Genomic DNA, 20589 nt, shown 5'->3' with positions numbered 1-20589 from the left:
CAAACATTTCTTCCTCCACAAAAGAGGCAAATACTTTCAAGTCTGAGTGGTTCTTTCTTCAGAATAGACACAGTTTCTTGCACAATCTATTCTTGTCCTGGTACTTATGATAAGTAAATGCGACTTTATTTTTATAAACGTACAACTTTTTATAATATGAGAAATTTCAGCTTTTTTTAATTGTTATATTACTTTTTCTTTTAAATTAAAGATAATATATGACCATTATGAAATCGTAGATATTTTCCCTTAATACTGTTGTAATATCAGAACTAAACTAATAACTTACAAAAACCTACTTGCCCACCCAACAAGTCTTTATTTGTTTCCATGAATTTTCCAGGTTTTTGTTGTAGAGGTCAATCTAGCATTTGACCTATAGCATTCTTCTTATGGGCTTATGCTCTAAATGCTTGATTGGTAATGGATCCCAGCTTTTCCATGAAATCAGTCATTGTGGCTGAGGACTTTTACATCCTGTTACCCAACAGTGCCTCCAGATGAAAGAGAGAACGGAGCAGAAAGAAGGGCAAGGAGTCACAAGATAAGAAATACAAAGAAATGAAAAAAAGAGTGTGAAACCCCTTCAGTTTCACACAAAAAAATGAAACTGAAGGGGTGAAAGAAAAAAGCATGACGGTGAAAGAACAGAGAACAAAGGAAAGAGGAGAAAGAAGAAGAAGAAGAAGGCAGCAAGGACAAGGACACAACGAAAATAAATCTTTTGCTCTTTGCTGGGCGTCCGGTTTAAAGTGGCAGAGAAGCTGGAGTAAAGCCAATTACCCGACAGTTTTACCTCCTGCTTCCACCGAATCTCTAAGCAGCTACAGGGAATGAAGCTGGGACCTGAACACACATTCATTAAAGCAGTACTGGCAGGTAGGTTGACACAGATGAAACTTCCATTAAGACTCTATGTTTACATCCACCTGTAAATTTGGAAGTTCTCTAGGAGTGGTAATTAGTTTTTTTTTGACAGGTAGTCATCACCTAAATCTAACTTTAGTCTTTCTTATTGTTGAAATGAGGTTGAAATCTTGAACTAAGAATATCGATATCAGATAAGTGAAGATTCATGAATTGCTATTAATGCTTTCATATAATAATTACTTATAATTATGTGTGGTGGTGAAATGGTCAGAAAAGTCAATCGTAGAGCGGCTAAATTAATGTTCAAAATGTTTTAAATCAAATATAAGGTGGTCTTTAAGACCTTAAAATCCCTCATGCTGTCTTATATCACATTCAAAATTACTAGTCTAGTGATATAATTTTTAACAATTTATGTAAGGTAACTGCAATAATTTAAAATATAGTAGTAACGTAAATTATACACTTTTATACAAAGCACTTGCAAATGGCAGCACTAATCAATCAAATACACATTTTTTATTTAATATGAAGGGGTATCAAAACAAAGACATATGACTCCTACCTCTATTCATTGAAACAACAAACTTTTTCAGTAGAAAATCTTAATAGATTGGTGCCAGTTCATTCTTTAGTATTATGAATCGACAGAAATTGAGTTCTCATTTCACAAAGTATAGAAAGAGAAGTTCCACTGAATCATACAGGAGCTGAAATTCAACAATGGCCTTGGTTCAGGATGTCGGTGAGAGTTTGAAACATCCGAGTATCTGAGGAGTCAGAGGACCAAACAGGAATCCTACTGACGGAGCAGTGTCTGGTGGTCTGTCTGCAGTAAGTTGTTGTATGACTTCAACTGCTATAGTCTGCAGTGATTGACTGTTGTGATATTCATAGTGCAAACGCTCAAAGGAATGACCTTAAAAAAAAAAACTGCTACTGTCACTGCTCACAACTGTCATTGAATGCATGTGTTCAGAAGTGTATCTCTGTTTTCTTCAATGTGTCTATACACATCAATAATTTGTATATCAAGTGAAAAATGTCCATCTTAAAATGAAGAGCTTGATATTTGAAAAATCTAATAAAATGTGTAGCTTGAGATTTCCTTTTTCTTTTTTTTATTAACTTCATTTTACCATTTAACTGTCAAACAATGCCATTATAAACAAGCTCGACACATCTAAACAGCTAAAAAGTGTTAATCTCCTTTACCCTTTCTTTCCTCAGGGTTAAATCCCACCCCTCCCCTTCCCCACTTATTTCTCAGACTACTGTCTCTAGTCTCGCCTCTCCCGTCTGAGTAGCTCACGCACTTTCTCAGGTCTCAATGATTGGCTGAGAAGCATCATGTCAGAGGATTTACACCACACATGCAACTGGTCAGAGAGTTTCCCCGACCACTAAAGCCACTAGTGCGGTAAAGGCTAAAAAAAGCTGCACTGATTAAAATAGAAAAAAACCTCATCAAGTACAGGACAATGGTTTTATAGGATGGGATCTGGGTCAGAGCCGTGGTTGATATAGGAAATAGTGAATGAGTGAACAAGAGATTTCAGCCACAAAGTGTTTGCTGCAGCTTTCTTTGTGTAAACTATGTATGAGAAGTGAAATAGAAGAGAATAGAAAGTAGAGACAACACAGTAAACTGTTTTGAAATGAACAGAATAAACAACAACTGTTTTAAAATGAAGATGAATTAATACCCTTTAGGTTATTTTTTAGACAATTCTGGTGTTGGGTCTTGATCACACAAACTATGACCCATAAGCAGATGGCTGAAGTCAGAACTGATCTGAGCAGTAAAAATGAACATTAATCTGTTTGATAAACCCTGGCTCTCTTATTATGTAACAGCAGTGATATAGTGGAGGGTAAACCCTGCTAATGCACTTTTGCTAGACTGAAATGAAATGGAGTTTCCATCATTAGACAAACGGCTAACGTAGCTATGAAATCCGATATGAATTCCTTACAGAAACAATGTACAAGGTTACATTTTCCTTCTGATCATATATACAAAACATTCAAATCGACAGTTCTAATAAATACAAATTTGAATGCCTAAATTGCATCTTTCAATTATTTCTTGACTTTGCACAGTCTGAAATGGGGTCACTTTGTCAGTCTTGGTCATCTATTATACATTTTACTCCCTTAAAGCAACATTCCATAATAAGGTAAAAAGCATTCATCTGAGATAGTTCATACTTTCCCTGATTAAACTGAGATAATCCATTGTCTGCCCTGTCCTGTCCCCTTGTGGGTGTGCTTGTCGCTATGTTTCTGACACTTTGCAGATGGAGGGATTACACGTCAAGCTGCCGGCTGCCATTAGAAGCTAGGAGTGTATGGGAAATAGAGAGTCACAGCGGCTAAAAATAGGACGGATCAGTGCCCGGCCCCTGAGTCAACTTGACGGTCACTCACTACTCCTTTCAATCCAACATTTGCAATCCGTCTACCATTAAAAGTTCAAGTCTCTTCTGACCCCAGTGTCATTAAAAACACTCAGGCACAGAGACATATACCCTCTCATATGCTAATGTAGCCATAATGCCCTAAAGAGCAGGGTATGTACATGAAGTTCCCTCTTATATAACCTTGCACGTCATTGCTCTAATGACTTAAACTCTAAATCCCTTAATAAAGAGCAAATAATATCCACGTCAGGAGTCAGACCAGCTCCTTTCACTTTGACCTTTTCTTTAAATAAACAAAACTAACTCTGGAAACGCAAAGGACATGCAAACACGATTCATTAATTTAATTTCCACTGTAAAACTATCGTGAATAAAATACAGTAAAAGTAAAGAGGCAAGTCACGTAGGTCACAATGAATGAGTACTCACGCAAGAGCAGCACAAGCAGACGATAGCCAGGGACTCCAAGATGCCGGCGGTGCCGACAATCCAGGTAAGGCGAAGAAACAGGATGACCCCCAGAATGTTCTGGAGGCAGGGGAGGTAGACACCCATGAATGTCCCCATCTGTGGGCTCTGCAGAAGTGGGACAGGGAATGAGATAGAAAAGAAAAGCAAGGAAGTGGGGAACCGTTATTTAGGATTACATTTAGAAAAATCTGAAACTATCAATTTGTATTACGATTACAACTGATCTACATGAAAACACAACATTAGTATATTCAGGTCAGACAGTGGTTAGATTCCTGATTATTTTAATACTGACTTAAAAGCTGTGGTTTTAAGATCGCGTCGATAGGGCGCCATTATAAATGCACAAGAAGTTCTCCGTTACCAAAGCAAAAGCTGCTACTAACAATTTGAAGATCACGCTTCAAAGCTTAAAAAGAGTTGTAAGACTTACATCTCAGTGACCCGGGCATCATATTTTATTAAACCACTCTATACTATCCAGCAACCAGTGACAAAAATAGTTGAAAATCCTTCATCCCAAAAGATGGCATTCCATACAAGACTCTGTAGTTTCACAACAGCTTGTAAAGAGGAGCAAGCAACAGGAATATAATAAGCTTTTCTGACAGAAATAAAAAAAAAAAGACGTCAAATCGATCACCTCAAGGTTGACAAGCAGCTATCTTTTTATCCATTTATCTCCAAGTGCACAACACTAGTCCCACTGGTCCAGACAAAGAGGGGCGACAGTGGTGTCAGCTTCATCCACTTATTTCTTTAACATGATGTTCCTGCGAGCCAATGGGAGGTACCCCAGAGTCTTATTTCCATTCAGTTGACAGGATGGCGCAACTGGCATGGGACTGAAGCTGTGGTTACAGAAGCATCTATATGCCGCATGGCAGCACTGTGGCGACTTTTAATTTTCCTTTTCTAAGAAATCCGAAACATGAGTACCCAGAGATCCTCGAGGAGAAACCGCTCAAATGGTCTGTGGCACAAGGACGACACAAAAACTTGAAGATGTCCGTCTGCCAGTGTGACATTTCTCACTTCATCTCTCGTCATCCAACCCAAGGAACAAGGTCAATGGGTCATCCAGTAAAAAAAAGTATACGTCAGAGTGCTTTTTATTAACGGCTGCCTTTAAAATAAGACTGTTCGAAGGAAGCTTGTTGTTTTAGAGGAACAGATTATATTTAATTGCATTTTTATAGATGATTGTTCAGCTATTCAGTTTCTACTTTCAACCATAACGGGGTAAATAAAGCAATACAGGCTCACTGACTATAACTCTTGCAAGATTTAACTTGCAAAACTGAAACTTTTTGTTTTACTGTAAGCTGGGTAAAGCAATGACATACCAAAGGGTGAATAAACAATAATAACATGTAGAATATAATGTTAACATTGCTATGTCTACAATACTTTGACATACATTTGTTGGTAGAAGAAAATGTGATTTTAAAGGTTGCATTCCCCTATAAAGATTAAAAAATAAAACAAACAGCAGGGTTTCATTGCTCATAGACCCTGTTAAGTAGTGATGTAGTGTAAAATAGCAACTGTTAAAGCAGCAAGAGCAACAGCACCTTAAAGCTGTGATACTCATAAAATATAAGGCTCTCTGCTGTACCTTAACAGCTTTCTTCTTGGACCCCTCATCTTCATCAGCTTCCTCGTGCTCCTGGGCCCCCTGGGTGAGATTGGTGTAGTTTGCCAGTTTGTTGAGGAGAGATGACACCATGGGGTTGCTGTCCATTTCCTCCTGCAATACAGAAATAATTTTCAACAAGCTGGACAATGGCAGCATCTGATACTTCATTTTTTCAATACATAATTAGGCTTAAACTGTATGTTTCTTCAAGATTCATTTAAGCCAATGTTACAGAAAGACAAGTGGCTATGTCAACAACATGTAAAGTAATATTCCATGACTAGCCATTCACCTTACATTTGGCCTTTAGGGTAGTTAGTGACCATATTCTTAGAGGGCAAACTCTTCCAGGATTAAAATGGAGAGTGCAATATTTTGTTGGCTGACTTTTCAAAGAATCTTAGAAAGGCATGAGCATGCCTGGATCAGCTTCCAGCTCCTGGGGCGATGAAAACAGAAGCTGCAGTGTCTAATTGATTCTATTCAGGGGTCAGTAACCGCAGAGTAGCAAGGTCAGACAAATTCCAGAGCCAAGTACCTGGCAAAGGGTCAGCTGAGTAGGCTCAACAGTGCGTCAATCTGATTTGCTTATGAAGTCAGTGCATTACTCTGAGTTCAGAGTAGATTGATACCTTCACCTCCTTGTAAACTATTTATTTAGTTCACCACTACTGACCCTGATACTGTAGCATATTGTGCATTAATAAATGATAGAGCTTCGTAGGCTATAGTCTAGGTTTAATACTGTAGCACTAGCAGTGAAAATTAGTTAACTTAAAGAGTATATATGTGTTTGCAGCTTCTTCCCCTCAGTCTGGGGGGCTCTCATTCATGGTTTATAACATCCTGTCAAAACAAAGCTACGTTCCCAAGTTTAGTCAAACATTCCCCCATCATGTGCATATGTGAAGTTGAAGATGATGAAAACTGTTACCTCAAAGAGAGCCATGTTGGTGCCATCGTAGCTGTTGCCTTTGTCGTTGTCTGTGTTGTTAATAAAGGGGCTGTTTTCCTTTGGAACGCCATCACCTGTGGAAACACAACACAGTTGAATTTTAGGAATAAATACTGTTTGGGTTCAGCCAGTTCAGTTCTGTAACCAAGGCAAATATGGTTGGTTGTGGGCAAATAAATACACTACACTGTTTTCAGTATCAACTTTATTTCCAACAAGGTGCTTATTTATAGTATAATACATTTTTGATTAAGGTTTGCAGGATGTTAAAGGTTTGTATTATGTCACAACAACGGGTTTCCACCTGATCAAATGCATTTTGATGTTAAATATCACAATAATTATTTTTTAATCTTCCTTTAATGAAACCTATTTTAATGCTCCTTTTAGCTGCACAGGTCACATTATGACTAAAATAGGTAAATGTGTAAAGTGTCCAAAGGATATCAATACACTAATAACTGTAAAATTGAAATCCATATTAACAAACCACATGTATTTAACTGCTCATAAATTGCTTTGTTTGCTTTTAACAACGTACTTAAATTGATTTGTGCAGTTGCACTTTTTGTTTGTGATTATTCTTAACAATGCTCACTCAACCCACCTCAACAAACACCTTGAGTATAAATCAAGCTTGAGTGTCCTACAGTGTTTATCATATCTCTGCTGAGATAAATGTCTGAAAACTGTTGTGACTTGAAGGTTTGGACTAAAAGCAATAAAAGGCTTGTTTTTCAAAGTAATTCCAGGTAAGAATTATCATTATAACCCTAACCCAGCTATTTTAATTCTTGAAAGCTGACAAAATACAACCTCTGACTAAGGTTAGAAAATACACACACTCTTAACAAAAACATTTGATCTAGATAAAATATCAAGCATTACAAACTTGATAAATAAATTAAACAACACGATTCATTTTTCACCTGCAGCACCATGGAAGACAAAATAAGAAGAGAAGCCCGTGTTCTAGCCTCCGTCGAGATTAATAATGTATACAAGGCACATTCAAGCAGAAACATGAGAACAACCAACTCTATAATTAAACTTGAACAATATCCAGCAAATGTAGCAGCAGATTATTAAACACAATGTGACACTGAGAAGTTAATGTGCCATAACAACAATGTCAAACCTATAAGAATGGCACAGCAGAATACGTATTGTCTGATGACAGAACATCAAGCAATGTGATGGATGTAGATTACTGATCTCAAAGACAATCTCACACACAGTGTTGACCGAAAAAATAAAAAGGGGAAGGAAGGAAACTCAACAACTAGGGGTGGATCCAGGGGTGGGGTCAGGGCACTGAAATCTGATTGGCCCTTGCAGTGACCCTGTCCTGTCAGTTGCCTGTCAGTAGTACTAACATTACCAACAATACATTTGACAATTGGCTAAAAAAACTTTTTGGAAGTGCACAATTTGCTTGAACAAGGAACAATTGTCTGTACTATATTAAATGATGTGTGGCTTTGCTCAATGCTATAGCGCTAACAGTAATGACTTGTGTCACAGAATGAAAGTGCATCTTACTGAATGAAATTGTGCAGCGCATGTTGGACATATAACTGGCCCCTCTGTGTAAACTGTGGCCCCTTTATGGCCCCTGATTTAGAAAAATCCTCGATCCGCCACAATAACAGTGGGTCTGACAAATTACACATGATTTTTAACACTAGTTTAACTAATTAGCATGCAAAAAATACAAATAATTGAAGTGCAACTTCAGCCATCCAGCTTTGCACAATAAAAAGGTATTTCGTTTTTTGGCAGAGCAAAATCTTATGAGTAAATTCTTCATTGTCCTCTAACCCATTTTTTCCTCATCTTGGAAAGGCATGGATGATCCCTTTACCACAAAAAAGCTGGTTTTAACTGGAGGCTCCTGTCACAAAGAACAACAGATGCTGCATCTCAGGCCCTTACATCTCAATCAAATAAGTTCTGTTAGGATTTTCTCTGCAGCTCCACATCGTCAACCACAACAGATCGCAGACACTATAACAATATAACAAACAGCAACCAAGCTATATACAGAGAGCACATTCTAGCACCAAACTGTGAACTAGGTTGTGTCTTTGCCTGTGGGGAGGGCAACCTACACACAACAAAGCACTGAGTGAGTGTTTTGAATGAACCGACAAGTCAGAGTGCAGAGGCTATGATACCCAACATTCTGCAGTCATGTCCAAGTGTCAGTAAGGTATATCGTTTCAGTGATGCTAAAAAAGTCAAGTGATTCCTCAAGGGATCGACTTAGTCATCTGACAGACTCGCAGAGGACGTTCTTGGTACTAGTCTGGACAAACTCAAGTCTGGTGTGGACTTAGAATCTGCCCCTCAACTGTGCAGCAAAAGTTTGACTGTCCCTCCAACTCGATCACACTCCATATTTGTCCAGCTCAGTATCAAGAACATCCACTGCCAGTTTGCCACTACAGAAATGTACCAATGTAAAGCTGAATACCTGATGGTACTCTGGGGTGGGTGGGGTATTTTGACTATGCCCAGCACTTAAGACTTTAGATTGAACATTGTGAATCCTCCATGTACCATTTCCATCATACACATCCTCACACCACCCTGATACACTAGTCAAGGACATAGTCATAGCTGAACCTGTGACAGGACTAACATACAAAATGTCAAACAAAGACACAGATGCTGCGTCGACGTACGAGCTCAACATTCAAATGTCTGGTGCAACAGTATTTTACATGTGCTTGACAATGCACTGATCACTAACTGCTGTTCAACAATATTGTTTGGAGTAAGATAGTTATGTGATGCCACTTCATATATGTAATCTAAGCAATGACTTGAGGACCAAAGACCAAACTCTCTGGAGGTCTTGATTCCCTGGCAGAGCAGTACGAGTTCACTGTGAATGAAGTAAATATCTTTAGAAAACTGTGGTACCTGGTTAGCTGTTCGATAGAAAGAAGAAGAAAATAAATATTGGTACATACTGTACATCTAGGCTACTGCAATGATGCAAATATCAAACCAATTAAATTTGAAGAAAGTAATAACATTATTAAAATTCAATTCAATTCTTGGTCAGCTGAACCTGGTTAAACTGTAACCATGTGTAAGGGATGCTGTCAGAATTAAGACAAATGCCTTTTTGAGCAGGAGCAGCACTAATTTTCACCCGACCAGAAGCTATTTGAGGCAGAGGGCAGGGTTTTCAGGGAAAGCATTACCAAGTGTGGATCTGACATGAAGAAATGATGCTCTAAACATTAAAGACCAAGCTCCCAAGACAAAAAGAGACTCTGTTTACTACTGCAAGGCTTTACAGTTAATAATAAAACTCTGAGCCTTTGTAAATAAAGAAAAACTGATAAAAATGTTTGGACTTTCCCTTCACAGGCACAGCATACAAACAGGGATTGTCCGTGTGAGTGTCACCTACTGGAAATACTGTTTGGTTTGGGCAAACACTGTCACCTGGGTAGAGTTTGCAGGAGGCAGAATAGAAATATCAACATGCCCACTAGTTTGCTGAGAATTCTCCAGATAATTTTTTTTTACATTTTATACCCCATTAGTTTACAATGTGTAATTTTAGCAGTGTTGTTTTAAGCTACTTGTTCCCAACTATTTTACAATGCAGTGCCTCAAGACATCAAAAGAATGGCACTCAGAAGAGAGCATACCTACGCCAGATAAAAACATAACCTCCTTGGCGGAGCTAAATATGCACAACCACATACCGATATTTCTTTGTACATTCTCCGCCCTCTTACATTATTGTGTCAATTACAACCATGGCTCTCTGCCTGGACTTCTACATCCATCAGTGGAGCTGCCGACTGTGAACTCTGACTGCAGAGGGGATTTCATGGGTAACTTTTGCTGCTTGATCCAGCTGCAGGGGGAATAAGAGGCTTGCAGAAAGGCTTAGCCCACTTGTAATCACAGGGAAAGTCATTATGTCCTTGTACTATGTGGCTCGGAGCGGACACAGTGTGAGTGGGATGGCAGAACATACTGTATCAGGTCAGGGCACAGTGTTTCAATAAGCTGTGATAACAGGGAATGAATTGAAAATAACAACCCTTCTGCACGCTGGTACTGTGAGGATGCAACCGAGTGAGTCAACCTGCCACTCACTGCTGAGCTCTGGAGATGCTACACAGCGCAGATAATCATTGTCTTAAATGACACTAGCTAAATCCTCTTTGAGGTCCGTGCGCAGGCTAAAACTGTCGATGCTGTTTCCAAATCCGGTAGATTTCCGCTTTTAGAGTGTGCCCGTGTGTGAGGTGCTTTAGATGTCAAACAGGAAGTGATCCACCATGTTTAAAAAAAACTACAGTACATTAAAGCAGCTACAACACGTCCAACAATACAGTTAAGAAAATGTTTAGAGACAGTGATCAATTTATATTTTTTTCAAATTATTGTAACACTAAGATGCAGAGCTGTTAACTATAAGAGAAAATAATTATGCGAGAGGAATTAGAGACTGAAAGGAATTGCCTCACTACAGTAACTCTAGCTTCTTTCAGACGTGCACTGAAATCCGGATAATCTGCTGAAATTATCCGGAGAGGCTGTATGTGAGAACACAAATGTCCCGGTCAGTTGCTGTAGAAAAGACATTCTCCAGAGTTTCTCCCGCCAACCCCCAGGTAAAATCTCTGGATAATGTCTGTGTGACCCCATGTGAGAATACAGCAGGAGATGTGATGGATGTGAAACTTATAATAAAACAAAAAAAACAACAAAAATGTGAATATCTCAGGATGAAAAAAGAGGAGAGAACAAAGTTGTCCATGTGGATAAACAACGAGATTCAAGAGCTTTTGGTGATAAGAGCCAACACCAGTGTCTATGTGCTATAAACAAAAAACATGTTATCTCCGCAGCTGAATTTATGTGTTCTGTCCTGTCTCCTCCATACTCTACCCAGACGCCACTCTTCACCAGATATGTGTGTTGTTGTGAGTAAGTCTGACTAGAATCTCCTGCTGCATTCTTCATATGATGATTAGGGTTATGTGATATGTGAAGGCAAACCCCGAAGAATGTCCGGACCCGATTGTGCAGACATGCTCCAAATCTCATGTCTGAAAACGCCTACAGTCACTGAATGGTCACTAGTCAGTTGTTTAACAGAACAAAATATTTGGTAACCAGATGGTTACGGGAGGATGAGCAAATTGCAGTTCAAATCCGTTCATCATTAACCTCGTTTTACCAATGTTATTTTGGGCTAAGAATTACACAACGTTAACACACTCAAAGTGAGCTGTGATCTTGCCAGTTACATCTAAAAATACCTAAAAAGGCTGATGTGTGGAAACAAATTTTATCCCACCTCCATGTCATCAAATGCTCCACTGCCCTCAAGCTACATTTGCACATCGCCGTTCCAAACTAGGCAAAGGTGCCAGCTGCGGCAAATCCTTCCACAATACCCAAATACTGCAGTTACTGCAGGAAGCCTTGTTGCAAATTGCACTTAAGAAAAAGCACAGGGGCGAATAAGAGAGGGCAATGTGATGGAAGGTGTAGATTATCTGTCTGTCAGTCTGTCTACATATAATCCTGACTGTTGGTGTGTAATCTCAACGTGTGCATGTGTGAGTGTCCTTTGGTGTGCTGCAGCGAACAGTCCTCTGGGACATGGTCCAGATTTATATACAGTAGCAGTGACAAGACCCTGGCCTAGTTAGCAGATGTTAGCCTCTGCGCACATTACACATGTTGCCAGTTACCTTACACTTATTCACTGAGCTTCCTAGAAAATCACGTTTATGTCCAAACATAATCATCTCTAGTTGAACTGAGCTGCAGTTAAAACATCTGAGTATTTCACAACAGATAAAATAAGATTCTGCTAACCTGGCTAGTCAGCACCAGAAATACTACACAGCTTTGGTACTTATTAATATTGTGTGTTGTTCTTACCATTTTGGATATTAAGCATAATTCTTCCAGTGGCTGCAGCAACCTTCTCTCAGCACTTTTGCCTGGATGTTGTGAACCGGCAAGGGGGGGAAATAGGGCAGGTGGGCAGGTAGCGTCACATAACACCACAAACCAGGTTTGAACTAGAAAATGTAAATATGCTTGTATATAAGCTGTGACAGAGTAAACCAATACATAACCACTCGAATGGAGCAAAGCATAACCTCATTCTGCACAGGCATGTAGACTTTAATGGCAAGGAAAGAAGGTTGCTGGTCCGAGCACCTGCAGATAATGTGATCCAAATAAAATTTTGCTCAACTTTGATATATTTTCCTGATAGTCATCGTAGTTTTGTAACAGTTCACGACTCTAAATCTAAATGTTTGTTAAACTGACAGGGAAATAAGTCATTTGGAGCATTCATAATTGTTACAGAATTATCAAAAAAGCACTAAATGATTAGTAGGCTGGTTCAAATTATCAAATAGCAATGATTTATATGTCTGTTAGACTGGTCATTTGAGGAAAAGAGATTCAAAATCAATTGAACAACCCCGTCCAGCTGGCCCCCAACCCCCCACCCCCTGAGAAACCCAGCTCAGTTATGATGACTGACCAGGTACATACTGCAACAATGGCAGCCTGCTCTTTGACGTTATTACCCATCCTGCATAGCCCGAAGCCCTAACATCAGCAGTTCTCGTGTCAGTTCAGGAATGCTGAAGGTGCACATTCAGACGTGTTTGGAGCGAGCAAATTAATGTACGATATATTAGCGAATATGCACCTGGTCCGCGTGAGAAAAGGAAAGGTGAGAGCAATGTTGAAAATGAAAGCTGCGAAGAGGACGTGCATGTGTGTGAGGTATGGTCGTAAAATCCTAACGTCCCCAGCTAAATGAATCTTAATCTCCTCAGGCTTTATAGTGTTTGATTCAGTTGTGTACTATAATATATGCACTCTGATATGGAATCTAGGAGTTGAACAGTGAACAGTATTTGAGTCATTTTTTGCAGATAATCTTCAGTGGACTTAAAGAGTCCAGACTGAGCTGGGTCACTTCATTAACTACAAAACTACTCTTCTACTTGGAGAAAAGGTGTTTATGGGCTGTATTTAACGGGTTGGCAGTAACAGAGTGCATGCAGGGTTACACCGCATCTAAAAATTACTGTACGTTTGCCCTCTTCTCAACATTTTCCCTTAAACACTGCTACGAAACTTGACAACAAACAAGGCCTGGGCTGTCAAAGCCTGCAGTCATGTTCTGAATGTGAAAATAAAACCCCTCTGGTATTGAAGTTACACATTTTTGAAAGATGTCATATTATCTCTATCTGTAGCTAATGTCCAATGGTTTTCTTATTCAGAGCATTCTAGTTAAAAACCAATCAAAGGAAAAAGGTCCCAACCAAACATATCATAAAAAATCTAAAAATAATACAATATAAACCTAGAAATGCGCCTAAATAAATTGCTCTTATTTACCAGAAATATCTAACTGAACAGTGTAACTCATTTATTGAAGTGTCTTATCAAACCCATTTCCATCTGTATCAATATCTGTCTATTTTCAGCAAACAAGCTTTGGTTAATCTAATGTACACACCACGCCCAGCACCAACAATGAACCTTGTGCCTTGTAACACCAGCTGCTGGATACCAAATGAGACTAAAGAGTCATATTAATCATGTGGCTAGAAACACAGCTCCAGATCAATGCTTACTGTGCCAAATAACTGCTTTTAAATGCTGTAAATGAAATGGAAAGAGAATTTGTGTCTTAAAACTGACCTGGGTGACCATAACTGACCTGCATGTAAATGACTCTATACAGGGTGAAAACAGAATCTAATGTGGGTGAAGTAAAAAAGGGAGAAAGAGAAATGTGTGTATTTTTTGTCGAATGAATGCAGGTGCTTTTGATGGTGAGATGTGTGTGTGTGTGTGTGTGTGTGTGTGTGTGTGTGTGTGTGTGTGTGTGTGTGTGTGTGTGTGTGTGTGTGTGTGTGTGTGGTGTGTGTGTGTGTGTGTGTCACTTCTGCAGATGGCGAGGAGAGTTTTGCTGCGCTATAGCACATAAGTGACCCTGAAAAATGTGACATTGCTACAGGGTAAAACCAAGCAAGAGACGATGACCACATTCAAACTAACCCTAATCAGATCAACCCTCTCTGGTAAAAACAGAGACATCCGCTTAATCCCCAAAGTGAGCTGAGGTTAAGCATATGATATGATGAATAAACACAACAGCTGTGCAAACCACCATGCAAAGTTTGCTTGAATTCAAGTTGTAGATATATAATTCTGATTGTTTGGACTAGCAAATAATAACTAATAAAAGAGCCTGCTGCCAAAGACAAATTCATACTCTACTGTTTTAGCCAATTTACAACAAATTACTTATATTTTATAATACTGCTAATAATTTTACAAAGCATTAGATACATTTTCTGAATGATATCATACATTGGTAATCACTTTCAATCACAAAACAAATCAACTTGTAATTGCTTGAAATAGGTTCAAATGCAGGTATACAGTACTAATTTAGTAGAGGAACTAATTTACTGCCATTATAATTTACTTCTTCAGGAGTAAAAAGCATGAATTAATATTCTGACTTCTGCAGTATGCTGCTCTGCTTCACCGTCTGAGTTTTAAGGAGCACTCTTTTACATTAGAGTCAGAGATATTATATAAGGGAGAGGGATTCCCTGATCCTGTCACAGCGTACTGCACAGTCAGGACACTATTCATCTTTCATTAGTGAAAGATGAATGCCTCCCTCTTCTGCAAACACTTCTGCTCAGTGTTCAGTGCTTGTGATCACATCCTTGGCTAAAGAGTCAGCGGAGAAACTCGGGCTGCAATCAGACTTCATCAACCTCCACACCGGGTTGACTGGTGGGTACAGGTAAATTCAGGATGTGCTGATGGTGAGGCTCAGCCTCTTTGGTCACGGTGGTAATAAATGACCATGCATCCTATTTATAACCACTAAGCAGCACACTGTGACGACAGTGTAAGCTGCCTAACACTGCCAGAGTTAGCCCATGGCTCACTGTACCAAGCAAAAAATAAAAAGGTGCATAAATACAATAGAGCTGGAGGAGGGTTGTCTTGAGTCTAGACAACGCAAATGAAAACAAATTCCTTTGGTCAAAAGCAATGCCAAAAAGAAATATACAACTACAAACTTAAACTTTCAACAGACAAATATACTCATATCTAGACTTTTTTGAAGCACTTGGTGGAACTGCTGGATAGCACCATCAGTGCGATGGCTCTGTCCATTGGTTCATACATGACCTCTGACTAGGCACATCTCTAACAGCAGAAGGTCTGCAATGCTCTTTGCTGATTAATACTCCATCACTTACACAAGTCACACTTGATCTAGTACAGCCAGCTTTTCCATTGGTGGAACAATTTATTAATCATTGTACCAAAAACTGCTCTCAAGCAGGTGCGTCGTAGAAAGACCTTTTATAAAACAACCAGCCAACAAAATATTACTGAACTAAATAACCTTAATAAAGAAACACTTTTTTAGCTCCAATACAGCTCTGATAGTAAAGGGCAACTACAAGGTTGACTTTGGTAAGGAAACACTTACCCTTTCGTCGTGAACCTCCCCTTTGCTCCATTCTGAGGAGCAGGGCTGAAAAGGGGGGTCAAGGGGAGGGGGTCCTACTTGTGGTCCCTGGGGAACTCCAGTAATAGGGGTCCAAAGTACAGAGATACCACTAGCGAAGTGCAGAAGTCAGGAACGCTGCCTGTGTTGTGTGGATAATGTGAGGATCAGCTATTTCTGTGACAGAGTGTGTGTGTGTGAGTGTTTGTGTATGTGTGTATGTGAAAAGTGGCCCGTGATGACGCTGTCAGCGACATCAGCCATGCATCACAGAGCACCCCCACCCTCCCACTGATAGACCTGCACGCACACACACACAAACACCTCCCTGAGCTTCTGATCCCTATGACACACACACTATGCGTGTGCATGTGAACGTACGAAGGGGGTGGAGCAAAGAAAGAGGGAAGCAAAAAGCAAAAGTAAAACAGATCTATGAGTTCAAGAGAGTGAGGACTGAGGTATGGAGATGGACACGGACACGGACACACACACACACACACACACACACACACACACACACACACACACACACACACACACACACACACACACACACACACACACACACACACACACACACACACACACACACACACACACACACACACACACACACACACACACACACAAATCCTAAGAAAAGAGACAGGAGTAAGCTGTAATAGGTGAGAAAAGTCAATGAAAAAAACACATGCTGAAACCACATCTATGAGCTTGTGTCGCTGAGAAAAGCAGAGACAGCTTTTGCCATCCGAAGCAAAAGCTGTAGATCATATTGAATCAATAATGGTTTACTATTTTAGGCCGCGGGTGCAGCCTGAGTGAGCAGTTTCATTTACTATCTGATGTCCTGACTGACCTCCAGGGTGCCATAGGTGGACATGGTCAATTGATCAGCAAAGCACATGGAGCATGCAGGAAAACAGACCTGGGAGCTATGACAAAATAACTGTATTTAATGGGGTGCTTGTATGCAGCCACGCAGCCAGAGCCTTAGCAGTGCATGCACCCCTAAGACACACAGAGCTGGATGTTGGCTTGAATCGAAGACGTCTCACAGGCCCACACAAAGTAAAGACAATAGATCAAACTCTGCCCCAGCCTTCTCACCAAAGCTTTTCTGGACCCAGTGCTCTGCCGTCTACCTTTGTCTTGGCTGCCAGTTAATCTGTCCGTCTAAGAGCATGTGAATGGGCACTAATCACTTAACGAGATTAAGCTAATTCTGAACTTTTTATAAAACACAGAAGCCATGTAGCGAAAGATATCACTTAGGGCCACGAACAAATTGTAGCTCAATTTCTGCTGCAGTCTTCTGGCCAGTGGCTGTCAGTTAGTCAGGTGAGTGAACTTACTGTCTGTCAGTGATAAAGGTGACAAATCAATACAATGGGCTATATACAGACAGAGATTTCACTGTGACAGTATATTAGAATAAAATAATTGAAAAAAAAAGTGCATTCTCAATTAACAAATTGCTACAAACAGGTTCCAGCCAGCTGCCACTTGCCATATGAAGACAAAACTGAACATCCGCTGCCAGCATCACTAAATTGACAGATGTGTCAAGGCAGAGCTTAAGAGAGGCTATCAAATTACATCGTAAGAAGGATTTAGTCGTATCAAGCTTCACTTGGTTTGATGTCAGATGGCTGCTGTATAGTTATTGTGTGTGTGTGTGTGTGTGTGTGTGTGTGTGTGTGTGTGTGTGTGTGTGTGTGTGTGTGTGTGTGTGTGTGTGTGTGTGTGTGTGTGTGTGTGTGTGTGTGTGTGTGTGTGTGTGTGTGTGTTGCATCTAATGACGCCCAAAGCCTTTAAACCCTTCAGGTTAACAACACTGGCTGTTATGCAACTCGCAGCATGGTCGGGAGAGAAAGGACAGAGAGAGGTAGGGGTTACAAATGTGCACTTGTGTCTATATAGAGCTGGATATTTGATCAGTTAAAACATCCCCACTGTGATGGAGGGGAGGTGGGGAGGTTGTGTTGACAACATTTTTTCTATCGGACACAAGTTAAATGACTACTTAGTGAGGGGAATCTATCAGGACTAAACCCAAACAACGATGCCTCTACTGGCTTTGGAAACAGCCTTCAGGACATGCAATTGATGAAGTGTGGGAGTATGTCAGAGAGGTGAAAGGCAGAATAGGGGTCAGCCAAGGCTAGTGGGATCAATGACACTTAGAGCCACTTGCACACGAGGGGGGTTAACACCAAGCATGAGACAGGTGAAAAAAGAGACAGTAAGTTAGCAATTGCTGGCTCAGATTACGTGCTTTTTAAAAAGAGTTACTACTAGACTACGGCCCTAATAGATGGCACATATCAATTAAAATGTATTGGTCGGTGCACAAGAGTAACTTTGATCTAGATATACAGACACAAAAGAAGCAGTATTTGTGTACTGACTAAAAGTGTCAATGAAACGTGGTCATGTGAGAATAACAATTATACCACCTGACTTCTCTGACCTTCCCCTAAACCTCCACTCAGAGCAAGCCAGAAAGACTTGTCCTTTATTAAAATTATACAAACACAGAGCGAGAGAGCGAGAGCGAGAGAGAGAGAGAAAGATACAGAGAGGGAGAGAGAGACAGAGAGAGAGAAAGATACAGAGAGGGAGAGAGAGACAGATACAGAGAGGGAGAGAGAGACAGAGAGAGAGGGCGATAGAAAGATACAGAGAGGGAGAGAGAGACAGAGAGAGAGACAGATACAGAGAGGGAGAGAGAGACAGATACAGAGAGGGAGAGAGAGACAGAGAGAGAGAAAGATACAGAGAGGGAGAGAGAGACAGATACAGAGAGGGAGAGAGAGACAGAGAGAGAGGGCGATAGAAAGATACAGAGAGGGAGAGAGAGACAGAGAGACCACTTCACCAGATGGTGTCACTAAGGCACAATTTGAAGGGAATTGTGCACATAAATATAACCCTCCCCTTTTACTATGACTTGCAGCTGTAGTTGGTCACCAGACCCATCTCTAAACCCTCTCTTATATCTCCCAATGTCAACTTTAATTGTAGCCACGACAATTCAGAGGGGTCCGATGGGCTCCAGGAGACCAGATGTCGTTTGAACTGTATAACTACATTAAGTCAAAATTAATTTCTTTAGGAAGCCATGGCAGTCAGAGAACTGCACCATCGTGTAAAGCCTCAATGCTAAAGCTCAGCTGGGTGATGGCGTTGGATCACTAATGCACAGCACAGGAAAAGTGTCTTATTTTACCTATAGCTGAGGTCAGGTCAGTTATAGGAACTCATTAGTTGGCTGAGATTTTATTGTCAATTAGAGATCGCATCTGGGCAAAACATGAGATAATAGTGGCCTTTATTTCCCTCATTACATAAGTCTTGGTTTCTCATGGAGCTGATAAACAAGTCTGAAAGAAAAACATTTTAGTCAATAACTGAGTGTTTTCCTCAAACCGATGTAAAAATGAAGATTACCCAACTCCACTTTTAAACCGCTGTTTAATATCCAAAACCACTGTGCTCTATTTGTCTGGTGTCTGGGCTTATGGTGCATCTCACAATCGATAGCATTGATGAAAGTGTTAAGAGTAAGACATGACTGCTAATAGCTATTGTTGGTGACCAAATGCAGCAGTGTGACCATTTCATTTCTACTAAATGGTTGGTTCTAACCATACTTTTAGCAAAGAGCTTCTTTAACCATGCTAATTGTTAAAGTCAGTTAATGTTTTATGAATAAGTCAGCAAATAGTCTCACTAAATCAGTAATGTCACAGCCACAATGTGCTACATTCAAACTGAGGGGAAATTATTTACCATCTAAGACATGATGCTAAACACCAGTGAATATTTGTACTGAATCATTATGTAAAGATGACAAACTTTGTGAGACATCTGAATTATTACTTTTGTAAACATGGTGAAAAGAAAAGAAACTAGATGAGTTCACTGTGTTTGCATTGTCCATGAACCAATGATAATGAAAGTCACATGAACCCAGAGGGCCTCACACAAACGACAGCTGACCTAAGATGGAGCACAGAAAAAAGCCACAACAGTATAGTATGTGGTTACTGGTTGAGGACTTATCAGAAACACCATATTGATAACTGGAAACCTGTGGAGAGGAGATTGCTACAGGTAAGAGAAGACGGCAGTCAGAACAGGAAGAGCTGTCTGTCTCCCTCCAGGGTGGTCATGAAACAATAAGAGGGGTTCACACAAGATTTCCAAAACTCAATTAAAACTTTACAAATAGTGTATTTGACATAAATAATACTTAAATTTAAAATAGAAAATGCTGCTAGAGTGATTATGGCCGAATGGCTGAAGCATCAGGACAATTTCAATGTGCATGTTGGCAATTGTTTTGCAAACCATCAGAATTAAATATCCTTTGTCTCCGGAACAATTATTTGGGGGGGGTCATAGGTCAAAAAGTTTGGAAAACCCTGGTCTAAACTCCAGTAACCTTCGATGGGTTGCTGGTTATCGCCTACAATGATATGGACATTCTGTATGTAGATATTTGTATAGCTATTCCTGTTCTTATACGTGCAGCAAGATGAATGAAGCATCTCACCTTGAGTTCTTTCCCTGGAGCTATTATGCCCTGATCTTGGCAAGCCACCAAGTACATGGGACATGTTTTGTTGGTTTGGTGTTCCCAACCTAAGTC

The 20589-nt window shown here is 40.0% G+C and overlaps 1 protein-coding gene across 6 annotated transcripts in view; it reads right to left on the bottom strand.

Annotated features, from left to right (window-relative positions):
• The window catches only part of slc12a7b (solute carrier family 12 member 7b), a 62836-nt gene that overhangs the window by 20269 nt on the left and 21978 nt on the right, over positions 1-20589 (bottom strand). For 5 of the 6 annotated variants that reach the window (XM_035142185.2, XM_035142186.2, XM_035142190.2 and 2 more), the window contains exons 2-4: positions 6338-6432; positions 5383-5514; positions 3723-3869 (exon numbers count right to left, since the gene is read on the bottom strand). In XM_035142185.2, coding sequence (XP_034998076.1) covers positions 3723-3869; positions 5383-5514; positions 6338-6432 — 374 coding nt within the window. Of the gene's footprint in view, positions 1-3722; positions 3870-5382; positions 5515-6337; positions 6433-15911; positions 16179-20589 lie in introns of those variants that run through there. The other variant, XM_035142192.2, reaches the window with a different exon arrangement.

This window comes from Hippoglossus stenolepis, chromosome 19, assembly GCF_022539355.2.
Source record: "Hippoglossus stenolepis isolate QCI-W04-F060 chromosome 19, HSTE1.2, whole genome shotgun sequence".
NCBI lineage: Eukaryota > Metazoa > Chordata > Actinopteri > Pleuronectiformes > Pleuronectidae > Hippoglossus > Hippoglossus stenolepis.
Note: the sequence above shows the minus strand (reverse complement) of the source record. Positions and strands in the feature narration are given on the sequence as shown.